The sequence below is a fragment of the Lycium ferocissimum genome, chromosome 6 (genome assembly GCF_029784015.1).
Source record: "Lycium ferocissimum isolate CSIRO_LF1 chromosome 6, AGI_CSIRO_Lferr_CH_V1, whole genome shotgun sequence".
Classification (NCBI taxonomy): domain Eukaryota; kingdom Viridiplantae; phylum Streptophyta; class Magnoliopsida; order Solanales; family Solanaceae; genus Lycium; species Lycium ferocissimum.
In genome coordinates this window covers 2,853,445-2,873,118 of record NC_081347.1, presented here as the reverse complement: position 1 = coordinate 2,873,118, position 19,674 = coordinate 2,853,445, and the positions used below count along the sequence as shown (strand labels likewise).

General features: G+C 32.4%; 2 protein-coding genes across 2 annotated transcripts; both read right to left on the bottom strand.

The window, feature by feature from the left end:
- Nucleotides 1–7,296: 7,296 nt before the first annotated feature.
- LOC132058919 (uncharacterized) lies at nucleotides 7,297–7,889 on the bottom strand. The gene has a single exon (XM_059451343.1). The coding sequence runs from the start codon at nucleotides 7,846–7,848 to the stop codon at nucleotides 7,453–7,455; it is 396 nt and encodes a 131-aa protein (XP_059307326.1). The 5' UTR covers nucleotides 7,849–7,889; the 3' UTR covers nucleotides 7,297–7,452.
- Nucleotides 7,890–15,687: 7,798 nt separating this feature from the next.
- On the bottom strand, nucleotides 15,688–17,901 carry LOC132060547 (plasmodesmata-located protein 7). The gene is made up of 3 exons (XM_059453557.1): nucleotides 17,090–17,901; nucleotides 16,155–16,265; nucleotides 15,688–16,019 (listed from the first exon to the last, which is right to left on the bottom strand). Exons 1-3 carry the CDS (start codon nucleotides 17,820–17,822, stop codon nucleotides 16,012–16,014), a joined length of 852 nt encoding a protein of 283 aa, XP_059309540.1. The 5' UTR covers nucleotides 17,823–17,901; the 3' UTR covers nucleotides 15,688–16,011.
- Between the last annotated feature and the right edge of the window lie 1,773 nt (nucleotides 17,902–19,674).

The following is a 19,674-nucleotide window of genomic DNA, read 5'->3' as shown; positions in this document are numbered from 1 at the left end:
AATATAACGGCTCCTCAATAAATAACAAAACTATAACTTTTTATACTGTTATTAACAAAGATCGTTATTAAATAATTTCTGAGACCGTTGGTAAGAGTTCCATTTTATTTCCGTTGAATTTAATCAATGTAACGGAGCCATTTGAGATCAGACAAAATGTTTTCTTTTCTTACTTTAAACTTACGTAAATTGTTGACTTTGTTTACAATGTTAATTTGTATATTAATAAATTTTAAATCATGATGTGTCTTATGGTTAAAGAAGAAGACAATGTAACTTACGGAGAAAAAACAAATCTACCTTCTATAAAAAAGAGACAAAAAAGAAGAAGAGATTACGTAAGATTCTAAATGACGTGGCAAAACAAATAAAATATGATAAATTGCACGCATAAATAAATTCTTATATGTAATTATATAACAATAACTTAATTTATAATCAAACATTTATAAATATTTTGATGAATTTCTTAATATATACTATAAGATTTCAACCAACAAAAAAAAAAATCATGATATATCGCAACAAAGAGAGTCATTATTCGTCTTACATCTTCAAATTCGAAGGTTCGAAAATCTAAAAAGTGTGCTTCCAAATGTCACTTCTTAATTCTTCCCCTCAAATCTATCTTCGTGACAATATCTCTAGATAAGGAATGCTTAGTCAAACCATTTGGTGTGCACCTATGATAAGATTTATTATCTTAGCAGAAATTACTTTAAAAATTAAGAGATTTTAAGATAATTAATCTTTTTTATAGATTGATTTTCCTCACATCAAAGTTTTCCCACTCTTTTTCTTTATAAAGGAAATAACTTTCAAATAAAGACATAGACGGTGAGCATAAACCCGCTCTAGCAAAGTAGCTCGGAGATTTATCTTAAGACAAAACATCAGAGCGAAGCAGCTTTGCTCAGCATTTTCTCCCGACGAATACACTTTAGATTCGTCTATGATAAATTGTGATTTACTCCAATACAACCGGGTTGGATAATCAAAAGTCCAAGTTCATTTATTAAAATCAGTACCATTGCCACCGTCTTAAAAAGTCATTATGTTTTCCTCATTGTAAATTGATATTTTTTAACATTTATTTAAAAGAAAAAGTAGATTGACCACCCAAACACACAGAATTGACAGCTTCTTAAGAGAACAAATTGGGGTCAGATACCAAAACAAAAAATAAAATAAACACTTGCGCCGATTTCTTAGCTGTCTTTAGGTTCGTGTATCGATAACCATGATTAAAATACAATAATTAAACCTTGGAATTAGAATATTCAATTTATGAATCGTATGGAAACTACACCAAGTTAGAGTGTGATTTTGTCTAATTGTTGCAATTTCGTGGTGTATTTTATTCATTGCCGACACCAACATCAGAAAATCTTCTTTGTATTTGATCTCTCCTGTCATTCATTATTTGTCTAATTGTTATAATTTCTGATGTTGATCTCCTTGTTTCATTTAAAAAAATAAAATGAAATGTAGCAACTTGAAATCGTATCCAGATATATACCCCGAAATTGAACAACTCTATCACTAGACCATTTATGTTCTTTTTTTCCTCATTTCATTTATAACCTTTTTAACGGGATTTATTTGAGCTTGACCTAGGTTATAGTAACTATTATTCCTATACATCAGAAAGTCCTCGTCTTTGATCACTCGTGTCACTCATGTTTCTCTAATTGTTTGCAATTTCTGATGAAGGTCTCCTCTTTTCATTTGTAACCATTTTAAAGGAGATTTATTTGATTTTGACCTAAGTTATAACTATTGTCCCTATACATCAGAAATTTTTTGTCTTTGATCTCTCATCTCATTCATTATTTGTCTAATTGTTGTAATTGCTACTGTAGATCTCCACCTTTCATTTCTAGCCTTTTAAAAGGTTATTTCTTTCTAATTCTCTTTATTATATAGTGTGTGTTCAGTCACATTTAATTCGACTAGTGATAAGCGATACTTAAAATTCTAGAATCTAACTTTCACATTTATCCTCATAGTAACATGCAATAAAAAAAAATAAAAAAAATAAAAAATCTTTCTTACAGTCACTCGACCTAATATAAAGATAACAAGATCAATTAAAAGAAAAATAAAATAACAAATTGTAACTTAATACTCATGACTACTGCTAAATCAACAAAAGAAAAAAGAAATTAATTAGCAAATTTTCGCAATAAAACAAAACTACGCAGCCGCGATTGCCAAAGAAAATGTTACAAAAGAGGGGGGAAATGTAATTAAGTCTAAAGATAGGGAAGCTTTCGGCCAACTGGATCATGAATATTGAAAACTCTGTGATAAATTTAGAAATTGGACGGTTGTAACGATAATGAAAATTATCCTTAAGGCCATAGTGGAGTGATAAATATTTCATTATTCTTAATTAAAGATTTTGAGTTCGAATTTTAAAAATAATTTATTTTTTGTAGGAAGCATTTTATTCCTAAAATGTAATTTTAGGATATGAATTTGAATTAATTTAGGTCTAAAACAGGTACAACATATCAAGTGGGAAAAACGATAATATAATACTTATTAGGAACGACATAACGTATCAACCACATGTTAGTTGCATTTTCTATTCTTCTTGCCACATTGATCGGAATTGATTTATTGATTTTTTTGTCTGTAAGTCCAAATTCTTTAGTTTTCTTTGATTTTATTTCATTGGTTCGGGCAGACATCAGTCCTATGGTTTTTATTCCTTGTAGGTCCCACACTTTTGATTTTCTTTTCCCCCTATATTTGTTGAAACGAATGTTAGTATATTTTGTTAAATGTTAAATCAATCAAACCACATTTCAATTACAAAACGCTTAATGCATATATGACTCCCTAAACTTATTTCTTTTTTTTTTTTTTTTAATTTTAGCATGTCAATTAAGTGTTGTTCCTATTGAATCCCTAAACTTCTTTTTCAGTGTGTCTATCAAACACAAATTCGACTTACGAATACGTTTGGCACATCACGTTGGCCGGTATTTGAAACGGAACCTAAACCAAATTTGGGCACGATTTTACTCATGATTTCAAATCATGATTTCAACCCCCAAATCATCCAAAAAGGCATGATTTGGGGTTTGCAACCATGATTTCAATTTTTTTAAATATAAAATTTAACCCATAAGTTTATATTTTGTAAAAAAAAATTCATAAGTTGATAGATATTTTTAACAATTAACCCCATCAATCATTTACCAATTTCATCAACTTCTACCAACCTATATTTATGTCTACCAACCTTTAATTTATGTGGGAGGATTATATTAAAGAGTAGTTACATTACTATTTATGTTAAATTTTCATTTTTATTGAACTAAAATTTGATTAATTGATATTGTATTTTTTAGAAAGACCTTCTAATAGTGTACTAATTTTGTTATGAATTATGACTAGCTCATTTGGTAAGATTGTATAAGAAAATGAGAATGTTTTGATAGTTTTCACAATTTATGGGGTTTTTATGTATAAAAAAATACAACTTAAAACATCCAAATTGCATATCAAAACATGATTTGAAAACATGGTTTCATGAAATCATGGTTTGAAACCATGTTTTCAAACCATGTCCAAATGGGGTCATAGTATTCCATCTTCAATATAGCAACATGCTAATATATTAGCATGTCGCTATTTTACAATATATAATCGGATTGAGGACGAATAATATTTTAGACATGTGGTAAACTAATCTTTACAACACTTAAAAGTCTTTTAAGGCCCAACAAGAATTATTCAGTACCGATTGATTGGGAAGATAGCAGGCACATGATGAAGTAGTTAAAGGACATGTAAGCTAACCAATCTTGTTTGTTGGCTAAATGAGGTCCCATTTCTTTTAAACTGCAGCTAGACTATAATTAGAGAAAAACTAGCCAAAAAGACCTACTAATGGAAGAAAAGATGATATCCCAATATGTTCCTTTGTTCCCTACCAAGGCAACAAACCGGATTTTCTCTGATTGATTACACCCTACGAATCAAAAGCTTTATGCCAAACGAGGAGAAGTTAGAACTAGAATCATGCCAGTCTTCCACAAATAATAAGAAGCATAGTAACGTAAAGTTAGAGACATCTAATGCAATCATTACTAGCAGAGGCAGATTAGAGATATAGGTTTTATGAATTCAATCTTCAAAGTTTATAGGACTGAATCATTGTATTTTTGAAAATTATGAATTCATGTTTACTACTTATTATTTCGTAAAAATTTTCACATAAATCTATGCTTCCGGTACCAATAGTACCAGTATTCTACATCCGTCCTCCATTACTAGTAATAACCTTCTACAAAAACATGACAATTACATACTTCTTTAACCATTCCTATTTATTTTGCTAAAGTAAATTACTTAAGCAAATTAACCATTTACAGACCTCGGCATTGAACAACAACGTTGGCAATTCAGTTGTATTTACAGCATTCAAGATTAAGCAACAAAGAGCAATCTAGGAAAAAACCAGTGTTCCAGCAGTTGCGCCCACTGTATTTCTAATACCAAACATAAATGAACTATACGCACAATATACAATGTATATACACCTTACAATGCTATATAACAACAATTTACGACACTCGTTGCAACTAACACACAAAGGTTAGAAAATATCGATAATATACCTCTGATATATCAGATCCTCATCGCAACAGCCACGATGTAGAAAAATGTTTTGCTGTAATAGTTGGAAGCTTAGAATTAACAACTAAACATGCAAAACAAACCACCAAAGAGACAACACCAACTCGGCAATCAGTCAGAAATTTAACAGTCCTCTTCCAATCCAAACACATCAAGCTGCAGCACCAAGCAGCAATCAACAAGCAACCATAAACAAACAACAAATATGGGGTCTGGGGAGGGTAGGGTGTACGCAGACCTTACCCTACCTTGGGAGATAGGGAGGCTGTTTCCGAAATACCCTCGGCTCAAGAGAATAACCATAAATAAACACTAACTAATAAATAGCATAATTCTAAAAATCAGCAGATTAAGACAAGGCTTAATCAGTTTTCCATGTTGATCTCTAGTAGTCAAACCTATCTATTACAACGTCGTTTGTCAAGATTTATTTTAGTTGTTATAGCAAACTGCTGTTATAAAAACACGTACGATATAACATAATATGAAAAGTTGGTTCCAAAGAGAATACAGCCATTATAGTGAAATGTTATTATAAAGGATGACTGAGGTAGCAAGGTCTGATTGTAACTAATGACACGGATGCCATAGAATAAAATTAGCTGCTACAGATAAACCCAACCTGGTACTCAGCAAACTAAAAATCCAGGAGATGGATCTAATTTCAGATGAATCAACCAGTCCTTAGCTTCAACTTCTCCACATGCATACTGAACTGATCGACTAACAGCAATAACTCACAATATTACAAGTATAGACACTAGGCTTATATTCACAATCGAAATACTGGTTACCAAATAGGCCTTTTCAGTAAAGAGCAATAAAAGGAATTTGTCTTAGCTGGGGTTTGGAAAGCGCATTCGCCAAAAACGGAATAAAGATCAACAGAAGGAAAGGAGGCTGTTAAATTTTAACAAGGAAATTAACAGTTAAATGCAAGTTAAGAGAATGATGTTAGATTTACATTACAATTTAATCACTTCCAACACAGGTTTTCCCTAACATAAGAGAACTCAACACATCAAATCAATAGCAAGCCGAAGTGTCGAATCAAGTGTCTGCAATGAATCTTTGAAATTTCAAAAGAACATCTTGTAAAATGGAAAAATGGCATAATCTTTTGACATATAGGTGACAGCAAAGAAATTAAAAGAACACATTTTGCACAAGTCGACTCACGAACTCATCTATCAAAAAAGACAGTTTAAAAGCTAAAGATGCCTAGACCTCTCTTGAGGACCTATAGCTTATACTATTTCTCTGTAGAAACATAAAATGATTGTCTCTTTGTGTTTCAGATTCTCTGCAGTTCTTCACAGACTACACAACTAGGCCAATTACTGAATTTAATAGCAGATTTTATTGTCAACTACTACTTATGGATCTAGGTTCAGTCATAGCCAATTCAAGATTACCTTCGACTCTTAATCTAGATAATGGACAATACACAATCAATAAACATCGGAAATGTATGCAGCTATTACACATGACATTATATACTAACAGGAACGCACATCAACATGCAAGCAGCTATTACACATGACATTATATACTAACAGGAACACACATCAACCAACAAAGCAAGTTCATCATGTCTCATTAGTGTACACTCCTTTATCCGCATCTTATTCAGACATACTAAAAACCTTTGAAAACTCATCCTTCCAGAAGACACACAGTAAAAGTTGTAAGGACACTAATAGCTCATCAAAGAATCGTAAGACAGAGGACTATCACTACTTTTTCCTTCCCTACATTGCTTCCGATACTTATTCAGTCAGGCCAATTAGCTTCCAGTACCGGATCAAAAATTTCATCCTTAAACTACAAGTTAGAAATCCACTTTCAGTTAAAGAAGAAAACTAGTTAAGAACTATACATGCAGCTACCAATCCAACAATGCTAACAATAGTTAGGAACTGTACAAAGAAATATAAAGGTTCATTCAATGTATGCAACCACCACACTTGCGACAACATTAAGCAATGAACACATGTAAAAACCAACACAAAAAGATCGGCATCCAAACTATCCGCACGAGATACTATAAAATTATAAATCAGATTCCCATTCCATAGCCGAAAAGCCCATAAATTTAGCAGTTAGAGCTCGTTTGAATTAGCCGATAAAAAGTAGCTTTTAAGTATAAGTGCTTAAAGAACTTTTTAAGTGCTGAAAGTTATTTTATAAATAAGCAGTTACGTGTTTGGATAAAAGTGCTTAAAGGTTTCTAGTAGTAAGGGTAGTATTGAAATTAATAGAAAATATAAGGGATACAAGGGTAAAGTTGTTGGTCAAACCAAAACGACTTTTAAGCCAAAATAAACAAGTTGGGTTGAACAACTTCTTGATTTTAGCTTATTTTAAGCACTTTTCAAATTAATTTAAGTTGTTTTCTATTTTACTTAAAAAAAAAATGGACTTATAAGCTGGTTTGACCAACTTATAAGCCAATCCAAACGGGCTCCAAAAACAACAACATACCCAGTGTAATCCCATAAGTGGATTCTCGAGAGGGTAGTGTGTACGCAGACCTTACCCCTACCTCGTGGAGGTAGATAGTCTGTTTCCGAAGGACCCTCGGCTCAAATGCAGCAAAAACAAAGTAGTTATTAAAAAGGAAATATGACAGTGAAGAAAACATGACAACTAATAAAACAACCCTTTATCAGCTTTTGAAAGTCTTACAATAACATCTCTAATACAATTATTAACACAATAAAACAGTAAATGATCCAAATTAAACAACACCATAAAAAATTAAACCTTATCCGACCCGAAAAAACAAAACTGACACGATCAATCTTGAGCCTTCAATTTCTCCACGCGCTTATTAAGCATCTCAACTTTCACAACAAGTCCCGTAACAGAATACAACAACCAATAAAACACAATCGCACACGCGATCAAAAGCGCGTTGCGTTGAGATTTCATAATTGATTTCTGATGACGTAAGTGTTCGGATGGGGAACAAGATTCGGGTAATTCACAAGTGGGTCGGGTTTCGTATTTCCAGTAGATATCCATTAAGAGGAAAAGACAAAAGGGAATGATTGAGAGAAATGGTTTGAGTAGATTTCGGGTCACGGTTATTAGGCCTTTGCGAAGCGGGTCAAGACCCGGGAGTGTTAACAGAAGGAGCATGATTGCTTCTGCACCCGCGGCGTAGCCAAGAACAACCCATTCCAAAGCCATTGAGGTAAAAGAGGAAAGTGAACCATTGGAATGTGGTAAGTTTGGTTTAAGGAAAGATAGGATGTTATGGGCCTGAAAAGCCACTTAAGTGAATTGGGTTGGGCTTCGCCTTAGCGAGGGCATAAGTTCTATAATGGAGCAGGACATAACTTATAAGATATTAAAATACGAAAATATAAATTTATACTTTATGAAAAAGTTATTTTATTTGAGGGGAAAAAAGTAAAGATGGCCACAAAATATAGGGACAAAAGTGCAAATGACCCGTCGTTGGCAATTGTCTGGTCTTTAATTTTTGTCATTCGTAACAAATAAATTCTTCGTTGACATAAGTTTAAATTTTGGGGAAATAAATTATATATAACTATGCATTTAATTTGAATCGATGTAGATATTACTATATTATCAGTGTATAGATAATGTATTTCTTTTATATAAGCTATATATAAGTTGCTAACCTCTTTTGTAACAACAAACTCACATGCTACAAACCAACTTTTAATCTTTATGTCAGAACTCTATAAAAATGTTTACACGGCTACTAAATAGTCGAATCGACAAAGCCCCTTTTGTATTCAATTCATCTTGTAATGGCTCGACCTCTCATTCAATCATCCTTCATATATTTGATAAAATAAGAGAACGATGCGCGAAGTATTCTGGAAATTTTGGTATATCTAGGTAAAAAGTGGATAGTTGAGTTAAAAATGACAAATTAAATGCTTCAATGGACACCCAACTTAATTTTCCCTTAAATTTTCGCATCATAATATTCTCCAAGTTATGTCGCACGCCCTTAAACAACTTATGTCTAGCTGGGCATAACTTCAATGAGTAAATGGCAAAAATTAGAGACCAACCCATTTGAAAGGCAAAACTTGAAGACCAACTAATTTATTTGAAGGACAAATGTGCAATTTCTTCTTTATCTGCATTATAGAGATATTGGACTGCAGTCGTTCAGATTGGCGCAATACATTTTACCGTTAGTATCCAGTTTGCTATCAGTACATGGTCCCGCATTGAAGGCAAGAGTTTGTAAATGCTTCTGAAAGTTTTTTTTTTTTTTTTTAATTTTTTTTTAACACAAAGTGCATAACTAAATTTGTAACTACAGGTAAATTTATTGATATATATTAATTAGTATTTTGATATAAACATTAATTAAAAATTTGAATGTAATAAAATTTATCAAGCTTAGAGCTTCTTCTTTTGCTCTATTATAAAGCAGTAATGTGATTCATCAACAAAGTAATAAGTTAAATAGATAACTAAAATAGCAAATTGTGAATTTAAAGTGGAGGTGCAAATTTGGCTTAGGAGAAAACACACAACCACCAACAAGGATTGTGGAGGGATGAATATGATTCTTCTGCTCTTAACCGTTCCCTAATAAAGGGAACTTCGTATATAGCAAAGTTCAAACTTGAGACCACTAATTAAGGATAAAGGAGTATAGCTTACCGCTCCATCATCCCAAAGGATACAATTTAAATTGCACCATAAAAGGAACTCCCAAGAATTTGTTTTTAACTTAATAGAGACAGCTCACAACAGATGCGATCCTATCAGCACCAACGCACCGAATCCAATGAGAACTCCAAAGTTAACCGTACTTGAATGAGAGTAGGACTAGGATGAATGACCCACCGAAAGTCCTCATGTTTCATCCCCCCTTAGATTTAAAAAAAAAAAAAAAAAAAAAAAAAAAAAAAAAAAGAAGAAGAAGAGGAAGGAGACAGCTCACAACTTACAACTTACATGCTAACTTTCATGGATAATTAAACACCTCCTTTTCTCACAATTCCTAATATAAAAACAGTCAAAAGAGAAAGGGATATTGGGAAAAAAGGTATCTGAGTATGTGGAAAGTCCATGCATCCAAAATAATGACACACTTCATTCTTCATAATTGGTTTAGGTTTAATTTCTTTGCTCAAAACAGCTCGTTTCTTTTGCTTTTCACCTAATCATCTTTTGAATGCATAACAAAACTAGGGTTTAATAGATCTTAACACACACCATAATACATAATATGTTCCATATAATTGATTTTTCTTTCTTTCTCTCTCTTTCTTTCTTTATGAGGTGGAGGAGGCAATGGCGGAGCCAAAGGTTTAAATTTTAAGCTTAAAGAGGGCAATTGCTCCCGATTGTAATGTTTCTAAATGTATATATACATTGACTATGTAAAAAAATTTAACACTATCGAGTCACCTAAAAAATTATTCACATGACGGGAATTAGAAAATCTCTACAATCTAATTTAGAAAAACTGCACAAATCTTTATATACTGGTACAAAGACACTCATATAATAGCGAAATTGCATGGACCTATATATCTATGGGCGGAGCTAGGGGCGCAAGGGGTTCATCCCAATCCTCTTCGCCGAAAAATTACACTGTATATAAAAGATCAACATTATTTTTATGTATGTCTAATAAATAGTGAATCTCTTTGACTTTTTTTTTTATATTTGCTTTAATTATATTTTGAATTCTCTCAGAGAAATTTCTAATTCTGCCACTATGAATTTATAACTTTATTAGATAATCTTTGATATGTCCCTCCTAACTTTAAAGCATGAGTGAAGGGAATATTTCCCATGCATGTTTGGATAATTGCTTATGTTTTCAGCATAAAGAGACTATAGCTTTTGGCTACCTATCTATGATTGATCATGTAATTAAAAGCCAGTTAGCAACTACTGTTATACACTTTTTTTTGGGTCTATAACTTTTGCCAAAAAAAAGCTCATGAACATGCAATTAAAGGGATAATATACAAGATTGATTCATTATATTCCTTTCACTTTTACGTGACACGATAAGGACTATTGAATCACTTTTTAACATGTCGTCCACTAATATTTTCCATTCATTGTGTGTATTACTTATTGAATCACGATAAGGACTATTGAATCACTTATTCACATTTTTGATTGATTGTAAATGGTGGAAGCATAGAGAGACAGTAGAAAAATAAGGTTTTCCCATCGACATTCAGTGGTAAATTTGTGCTATAAAACATGATTTTTACCTCATTCCCACCGAGCACTCTCATTGGGAGGACGCAAGGTGGGAGACAAGTTCCCATTGAAATGGTGGGTAACATCCTAATTTTTCCGTGTGAGAAATCTACCATTAGGTTTTTCCCACTAACATTTAGTGAGAAATAGCCATTGAAAATTTTTCAGTGGGCAATCAGTGGGAAATAGTAATTTTTTAGTAGTATTTTTTAATAATGTTTAATGCTATAAAATTTTATTTAAATGCTATGGAATTCATATAATATTTTGCCCATTAATTGTTGATTCACCAAAATAGTCATTATCCTCTCTTATTCATCAATTTTTTTTTCTTTTTTCAAAAAGTTCTTTCACTTGATCTGAATTTTTTCTAGATGTGAATCTCAATGATATTATTCTTGACCCTTTGAAATTTTCGGATCATCTAATTGATCCACAACTTTCTTGATTAATTCAAACTTGTCTAGATCCATGGGTATAAACTTTTGTCGTCCCAATATTTATTCGAGACAAATAAGAGTGCCTCTTTAATTTGCAGTACGTTTTTATCACTTTCAAAGTCTAAGGCAACAGAAGAAAGTGTAATAATATTCTTGGTGAGATTCAAGCCACATTATGTTCCTTTTGGAGGCTTGATTTACGCACCTTTTTAGTTCACCATTTAGTTTTTTTTTTTTTTCCACATATTTTTAAATGTTGTGTAAATATAGTCCTGAGACTGATGAAATATTAAAATATCGTCTAACGTCTACAAACTTTTAGACATGATCTAACATTTTTTAAGATTTTTAATTTGCTCAATAAAAATCTGTAGATTGTAATCTAAAAGGTTCATAAGCAGAAAAATAAATAAAATACTCCCTCTGTCCTAAAAAGATTTTTTTTTTTTTTTTTAGTTTGTTCCAAAAAGATTATCCCCTTTCTATATTTAGAAACAATTTAACTTTATGAGATGATTTACAACCACACAATATCTAAGGCTTATTTTGGATCACATATTTCAAAAAATTTCCTTTATTTTTTAAATTTTATCTTAGAAACAATCTATTTAGGACGGAGGGAGTAATTATTTACTAAACAGTTAACCTGAAAAGGGTCATCCAGCTAAAATTTATGCTTTTGGAGACGATTGGGGCACAAGTGGCACCTTGTCCCAAAAGAATTTGGCACAAACATCTATTACAAGGCCAAGGACTCCTTTATGATAATCTAGGTACTACGATATCAATTTAAAAATTCAATTTGGCATAAAACACGAATTTAAGTACTTACATTCGGATTAGGAGTGGGCATTGTACGCTATATTACGGTATTTAAAATTTCGGTACGGTAATTTTAATTTTTGATTTCTAAAAATACTATATCATTAACATACCAAATTAATTCGGTATGGTTCGGTATTTTTAAGTTCGGTTTCGATATTTTGCGGTATAGTAAATTGGTACCATAGTTTGTTCGACTTCGACTTACACATACTCATATCGTAGAGAATTGTGACTTCGGCTATTAAAAAAAATGTCTCAATTATATTGTACTAACACCTCACACATGTAAACCTATTTTTTTTATAAAAAAAAAAAAAAAAAAAAAAGTACAAACAATCTCCTTCATAAATCAATTACTCTAAAAAGACATTTCAATCAAATAAGGCAAAGAAAAGTTCGAACATCTAGACAATTAGTTTTGTACTAATACTAGTTTATATATTTGTTGCAATTATAATACTAATATTTATGAATTGTATATGTAATTATATACTTCGGTATGGTATTCGGTATTTCAGTATTTCACTTATAAATATCGCATACCGTACCGAATATCAAAAATATTAAAATGCATACCAAATACCGTAATACCAAAATCGCAGTATAAAAAATTTCGATTACGATATGATAATCGGTATCTACCATACCATGCCCACCCCTAATTGGGATGGATGGACTAAAGAGTAAATACAATAAATTATGTTTACTGGGTATCTCAAAATAAAGTTTTGGGTAAATACATAAGCTGTCTTTTAAATTTGTTAAAAAAAAATCAGTTACACACTTCAACTTTACGCGCGACCTCCTAATCCCCAATTTTTCTCTAAGAAAGCCCTTTTTCATGTTTAACAGTCGTACTGTTTCCCGTTTAGTTTTTTTTTTTTTTTTTAATTGTTATATGAATTATTAGTTCAATTACTTTCTGAGGACAACATATAAGAAAAAAATAGCTTAAGCCATAGTTGATGAGAAGGAGATCTAAGTAATGTTATTACTCCCCCCATCCCATAATAAGTGTCATCTTAGCCAAAAACACGCATATGAAGAAATCAATAATGTATGTGAAGTTTACTAAATTATCCCTATATAACTAAAATAAACTACTTTTTCTTCTTGATTAGAGCATGCACGAGCAAAGAATGTGACACACCGTACCTTATACGTTGTGTTTCGCCGTAGGTTAGCTGACTGGGTTTAGAAAGCAAAGTTTTCGTCAAGGTCATAAGAGATTCTACATGTTCATTCTATGTGTATGAGAGTTGAAATTATGTCCAGCAAGTAACGGGAAGATTGGAGGTTGAACGAACCAAAAGAAACTGAGTGTGACAACTAGGCCACTCGACGGTCCGTAGAAGATCGACGGCCCGTCAATCCCTACCGTCAAACCACCATCAGAGAGTCAGCTCTCATCAGGCAGTTTGACGCTAACACTCGACGGTCGTCGAGCAGATCGACGATCCGTCGAGTTGACTATCGAAGTTGAGGCGTTGGAATTTTATTTTTTTTTGTTATAAATAAAAGGGGCCACGACTTGGGGTCATATTTTTCACCAAAAATCAAATTCTTCTAGACCTTTCAAGCTCTCTCAACCATCCAAAATCCTCCATAAACATCTTAAGCTAATTCAAGTGAAGATCAAGCTTTAAAAATCCTAAGCTAATTCATAGAAGATGATTGTTCTTGCTTTTAGCTACAGTTGTGGTGGATTTGGTTTTGAAGCAAGATTGTTTGAGTTGAAGTTCTTCAAGTATAAGATATTTTCTTCCCTTTATTAGTTATATTGAGTTGATTTGGAGGTTAGTAAGTCATAAAGGAGAAGGGAATCATGGTAGGGAAGGTCATAAAGTATTGTATTGTAGTTGTTGGCTATGAATGGAATTTGAAAGGAAGTTTTAGATTGATTTGAATGTAATTTGAATATGATCTCTTGATTATGAAATTGTTGACATTGTTATTGATGTTTGTGTATTGTTTAGAAGATGGGTGGAAGCAAAAGATATAAAGAAAATGCTGCCCAATTTTCGTTAGCTCATTTATTAGTCTAGCTTGACCTTATGAGAGTTTCATTGGCTTGACTAGTATGACTCATCTTGAATGTAGATTTGCAAACTCAGGAGGATAGGCGTTGACTAGTAAGGAGACGACGAGGTATGTAAGGCTATCCCTTTCTTTCTTTTGGCATGATCCTTGAGAACCGAACGTACACGTAACGTTAATCCATAATGGTTCTACTCTTAGAGTTAGGGATGACTCATTTGATTCATGTTCTACAATGTATCTTTTGAAAGTTTTCCTTCACACATCCACCGCCCATGCACACACGCACACACATGCACTCACACACATGTATATCATCGTATCATCATATGACCCGGTGATTAAGTGGTAGTGCGTATATAACGCCGTCACCTTTCCCATACCCTATAATATATATACATATATATATATATATATATATATATACACACACTATATTGATCGGTGGTCACACGATGATACGATGATGCGATGACACACACACACACATGCACACACAATAGTGTGTGTGTGATACGATGATGCCTATGTGGTATATATATATATATATATATATATATATATATATATATATATATATGATCTCATGCATGCATGCACAGTATTTATGCATAACATTAGCCTCAGAGGCAGTTCAGATATGCAGTAATTATATACATGATTCACTTTCGGGGATAGTTCAGACATACAGGTTGCATTCACATACCTTATAGTTTCTTATATATGTTACTCTTATGCCTTGCATACTCAGTACTTTGTCCGTACTGACGTCTTTTTGTTTGTGGATACTGCGTTCATGCCCGCAGGTAGACAGGGAGATGGTACAGATTCTTAGGCTGTCATCTCACCGTTGGTACAGGAGTACTCCAGTTATTCCGGAGTTGCAACTTAGCTTGGTATGATCCTTTTGTGTACATTTGGGCATGGCGGGGTCCTGTCCCAACCTTATTATGTTATGTACTCCATGTAGAGGCTTGTAGACAAATATGTACAGTTAGTTGTTAGCGTGACCTTTCGGTCCATATTGTGTTATATCATTTGACGTACCATGTCGGCTAGTATGTATGGGTACAGTTTAATGATGTGCGTGTGTGTGTGTATATATATGTATGTGTGTGTGTGTATAACTTTTGGGCATGTGTCCCTTCTAGTTATGATATTTATGAATTAGTTTCATGGGCCACTCCGTTATTACTATGAGATGTACGTTTTGAGGTATTCAGTAGACTAGCTTCGAGTGTCCGCCATGACCGCCCTCTGGTTGGGTCGTGACAAGCAAACCTTTTGACGTTGGGAATCCAACAATACCAAGTTACTATATGACTTTTCTAATTATCATTTAGATGTTACTTTAATATGTCAGTTTTTGTCTACGGGTAGAATTGGAAAAAAACTAGCCAATTTATATCTTAATTTCCTAAAATAACACTTACTATGGGATAATTTTTTTTATAAGGTGACAATTATTATTAGACAGAGGGAGTACTGAAATAATGAAACAATAAAGAATTCATAATCCAAAGTAACATGTGAAAGTATCCAATTAGTACAACATTCACAAAAAGCAAAAGTAATTTCTTTACATCAAAGTGAAAGAGCGGAGCCAGGCTTTTACTTCTCTTTTTCAATGTTCTTATTTTTTATAGTACACACTACACATCCTTAGAGCTCATCTTCACTTAGAAATCTCCTTTTCAATGAAAAATAATATAAAATAAATCTTCTCCTAAAAAGACTAAAGATAAAAAGAAAAGAAAAGGACAAGTTGATGTAGATCATGGAGTACAAGGCCAGCAAAAGCAGATCAAATTTGCAGAATTTATTATACAATTTATTTACCTGCAAAAAGAAAAAGAAAAAACAGGAAAACAAAATCAATTACAGTATTATAATAAAAATGTAGAAGTAAAAGAAGAAAGAAAAAAACAGATAACAAAATGTTATAAATGAGGGTAAGAAATTAATTGCATTTACCATTTCTTGCAAATATTCTTCTCATGAAAGTTAAGAAAATGATGAGAAGAGCAACCCCAGCTAATAATCCAATGATAAGCGCAAATGTCTTCTCACTTTCACTATGAGAATCTGCCATGAATAGAGATTAAATACATACTTCATATTATTAATTAAAATATAAAGTGATGAATAGAGATTAAATACATACTTCATATTATTAATTAAAATATAAAGGGCAATTCTACCAAATCCCCTTGAAAAAGCATAATCTAATATAAAAAAAATTAATCATAGACACTAGAAGATAAATAAGTTATTGTCTATGGAATATTAAAAAAACAAAGCATAATAGCTAAATTCTATAAATGATTCGAAACAAAATATAGAAAGATGATCTTCTTTATTCATCTAGATGCTCTTATTTTATTTAGTTTTCTTAAAAGCAAGATCATATTCTTTGTAGAAAAAGAACCTTAAACTACATGGGAATATATGTGAATATCCCGATGTACTCAAAAAATGTGAATATCCCGATGTACCCAAAAAATGTGAATATCCCTAACTATAATAAAATTTTATGATGGAGTAGTAAGTATTCCTCCATCCTTAATCAAAGATGTCAGGTTCTAGCTCGAAAGAAAATATTTTACCCCCAAGTGAAACTTTTTGCGAGAATTTGAATTAGTGAAACCAAATATTTCTCTCTCTCTTTTTCGGTAAATATCTCTAGCTACTCCTTGTACAATCATACAACATATCTAGATTGGTAAAAACTTAGCTATATTAGGTGTTTTGTGAAGTGAAAATGCATATTACTCTATAGTTAACTAATATTTAAATGCGTGTATAAAAGATATATGTCTTTCATTCACCCATTTTATGTAAACATTGAAAGCGAGTAAATTCTTACATTATATCGAAAGGTACCTTAATTTTTTTCAAAATATACTTACCATGATGATTAGGTTTAGCATAAAGATGAGCTCCACTAGTTGTATACCTAGCATAACATTTTCCCAAAAACATATCACCATAAACACCACCACCACACTCTTTTTTCAACCGTCCGATCGCCTCATATAAGCAATCTTGACACTGGGCGATACTCAAATCGCCCACACATTGGGCCATACCTTGAACATCTTCTGACCCACCAATCCTATAAAGCCGATTATCACCCATTAAACTTCTCAAAACAGCATCCCTTCGGCCCATTTCATCTAAATCAAACCCATTAGATGGCCCACATTTCTTCATCACCACAGTTTTATCCTCCGAGCCCAAAAAAGAACTATTATCGTACTTTACAAAACACCCTTGTAATTGTAGAGCTCCACCACAAGTCTGCGGGCACAACTCAGTGAGTTGACTCACCGAGCGTGCTAGACACGTGGCGCAATCCGGCATGGACAAATCGCCTCGACATTGATATAGACCGTTGATCATGTCTTGTTGGGTGGACCCCACTATGCTATATTTGTTGTACGACGAGTAAGTTGCAGAATTGACTAGTGAAGTGAGTAGTGAGTTGAGATTCGACTCGTAAGGCGAGTCGGGTGAATATTTTATTTGTGAGCAACCACCATAAATAAAACCATCAACAGAAGAATCAGAGAAAATTATAGGAAAGAACAAAGAAAATAAAATGTACATGCAAATGAGAAGAAAATGGAGAATTTTAGCCATTTTCTTGAGCAAATTTTAGAGCTCTATAGCTATGAATGTGGGAGAGTTTGAGAAATGGTTGCTTCAATGAGTATTTAAGGAAAAAGGTTATCTTCTTTCTTTCGTATTATGGTTTTTATTTATTTATTGAACATATGGCATGCAAAAAGTTTAAGGGGAGAAAATGGAAACAGCATAAAGTTATGGGCCAGACTAATCCATTCTTTTTAATTGGTAACTTTTCTGTTAAATATTTCAAAAAAAATGTATAAAGAGAGGAACTTTATTTGATCAAGTAAAGGTTGTACTTTTTAGTGCTTACTATCAAAATTTGAGCTAAAAAATATTATATTTACTGACTCAACTTGCTCCTTTCTTTTGGCATCAGATGTAGATTGAGTATTTATACTGGATCGGTTTAACCTTAAAGATTTTTACTGCAGAATTAATTAAACTTTCTGCAATATATATATATATACACATATATATGTTCTTTGACAAAAATATTAAACTCAGTTGAATCATTAACATATAAGCTCCATACACCTCTAGAGGGGCATATTGAAGGTTGAATTATACGTGAATTTTTCTAACTGTTGTATAAATTTTATTTTGATTTTTCATTCGGTATTCGGTATTCGTTTTGGATTCAAACTAATATGGATCCGCTGCCGAAAAATCTCACTTTAGGCCTAAAAGACTCCTTACCACATGCGACTTTATTTCCAAGACTCGAATTCAAATTTTTGATTAAGTATGGAGGAGTACCTACCACTCCAGCATAATCTTCGAAAGGAAATTGTTATATATATAAATGAATACATGTGGTAGAAATTCCATGTAATATACAATCGTACTAAGATTCTAACATAAACTTTGAGTATAATTAGATGAACATACACAAAGCACGGTATTTTACATGGATAAATAAATATGACTTTGTGACCCTCATGGTTAATATAGTATAAAAAATTTGTAACATTTTTCACTGGATTTTGATTTACCTCATTCTTTTTACATCATTGTAAATACTATTGATCGTTTGTTGTGCGGTTTGATAAGAAATGTATTTAGAACCTTTTCTACAGTGATCCATTTGAACATATATAAATAATTATTCAGTCAAGTTATAGTGATTCCAAACTACTAAGTAGCTAGCAATAGAAATGCCTCCACCTTTAATCAGAGGTCTGGACTCTCGGGTTCAAGCCCTGAGTGTGGAAAAAATCTTATTAGGGAGTGCTTCCCATTGAGCCTTATGTAGTGCAATTCCAGATTAATCGGGGCCCAATACAGTTACCCGACATCGGATTAGAAAAAAAAAAATAGAAATGAAAGGAAATAATGAAGAGGGAAAAAGGTGAAATGATCGGTGATAAGAAAGAGTAAGAATATTAGAGAAAGTTATGTCAATAGTGAGGTTTTGAGATTCAAATTCTTTTGATGCATGATAATTGATAAATGTGTACGTGTAACGTACATTACGTATACTTTTGCCAAAGCCAAAGTTTTGTACTTAGGCTAACATGATAAAGCGCCTCAACCATTGTCCTTATCAGTAAAAGTACTTGTAATATTAGGTTAGTTCATTTTGGTACATAAAATTAAAAATCAATTTGTAGCAAAAAAAATACAAAAATATTGCGTTTGTGTGTGCATGGTTTTTTTGGATATTGAAAAGAGAGAATTCTCAATTTGCAATACTTTATGCCTGGAAATTTCCTATCCAATGTGAAAAAATGTTCTAGAATTCATATAATGACATTTGAAGAGGCCAAATAGTATTATAACCATATAAGATAAGGTACAATATTACCTTATATTCATGGGAGAATGACATATATATACATAAGAATAGAGCACATTTACAAAT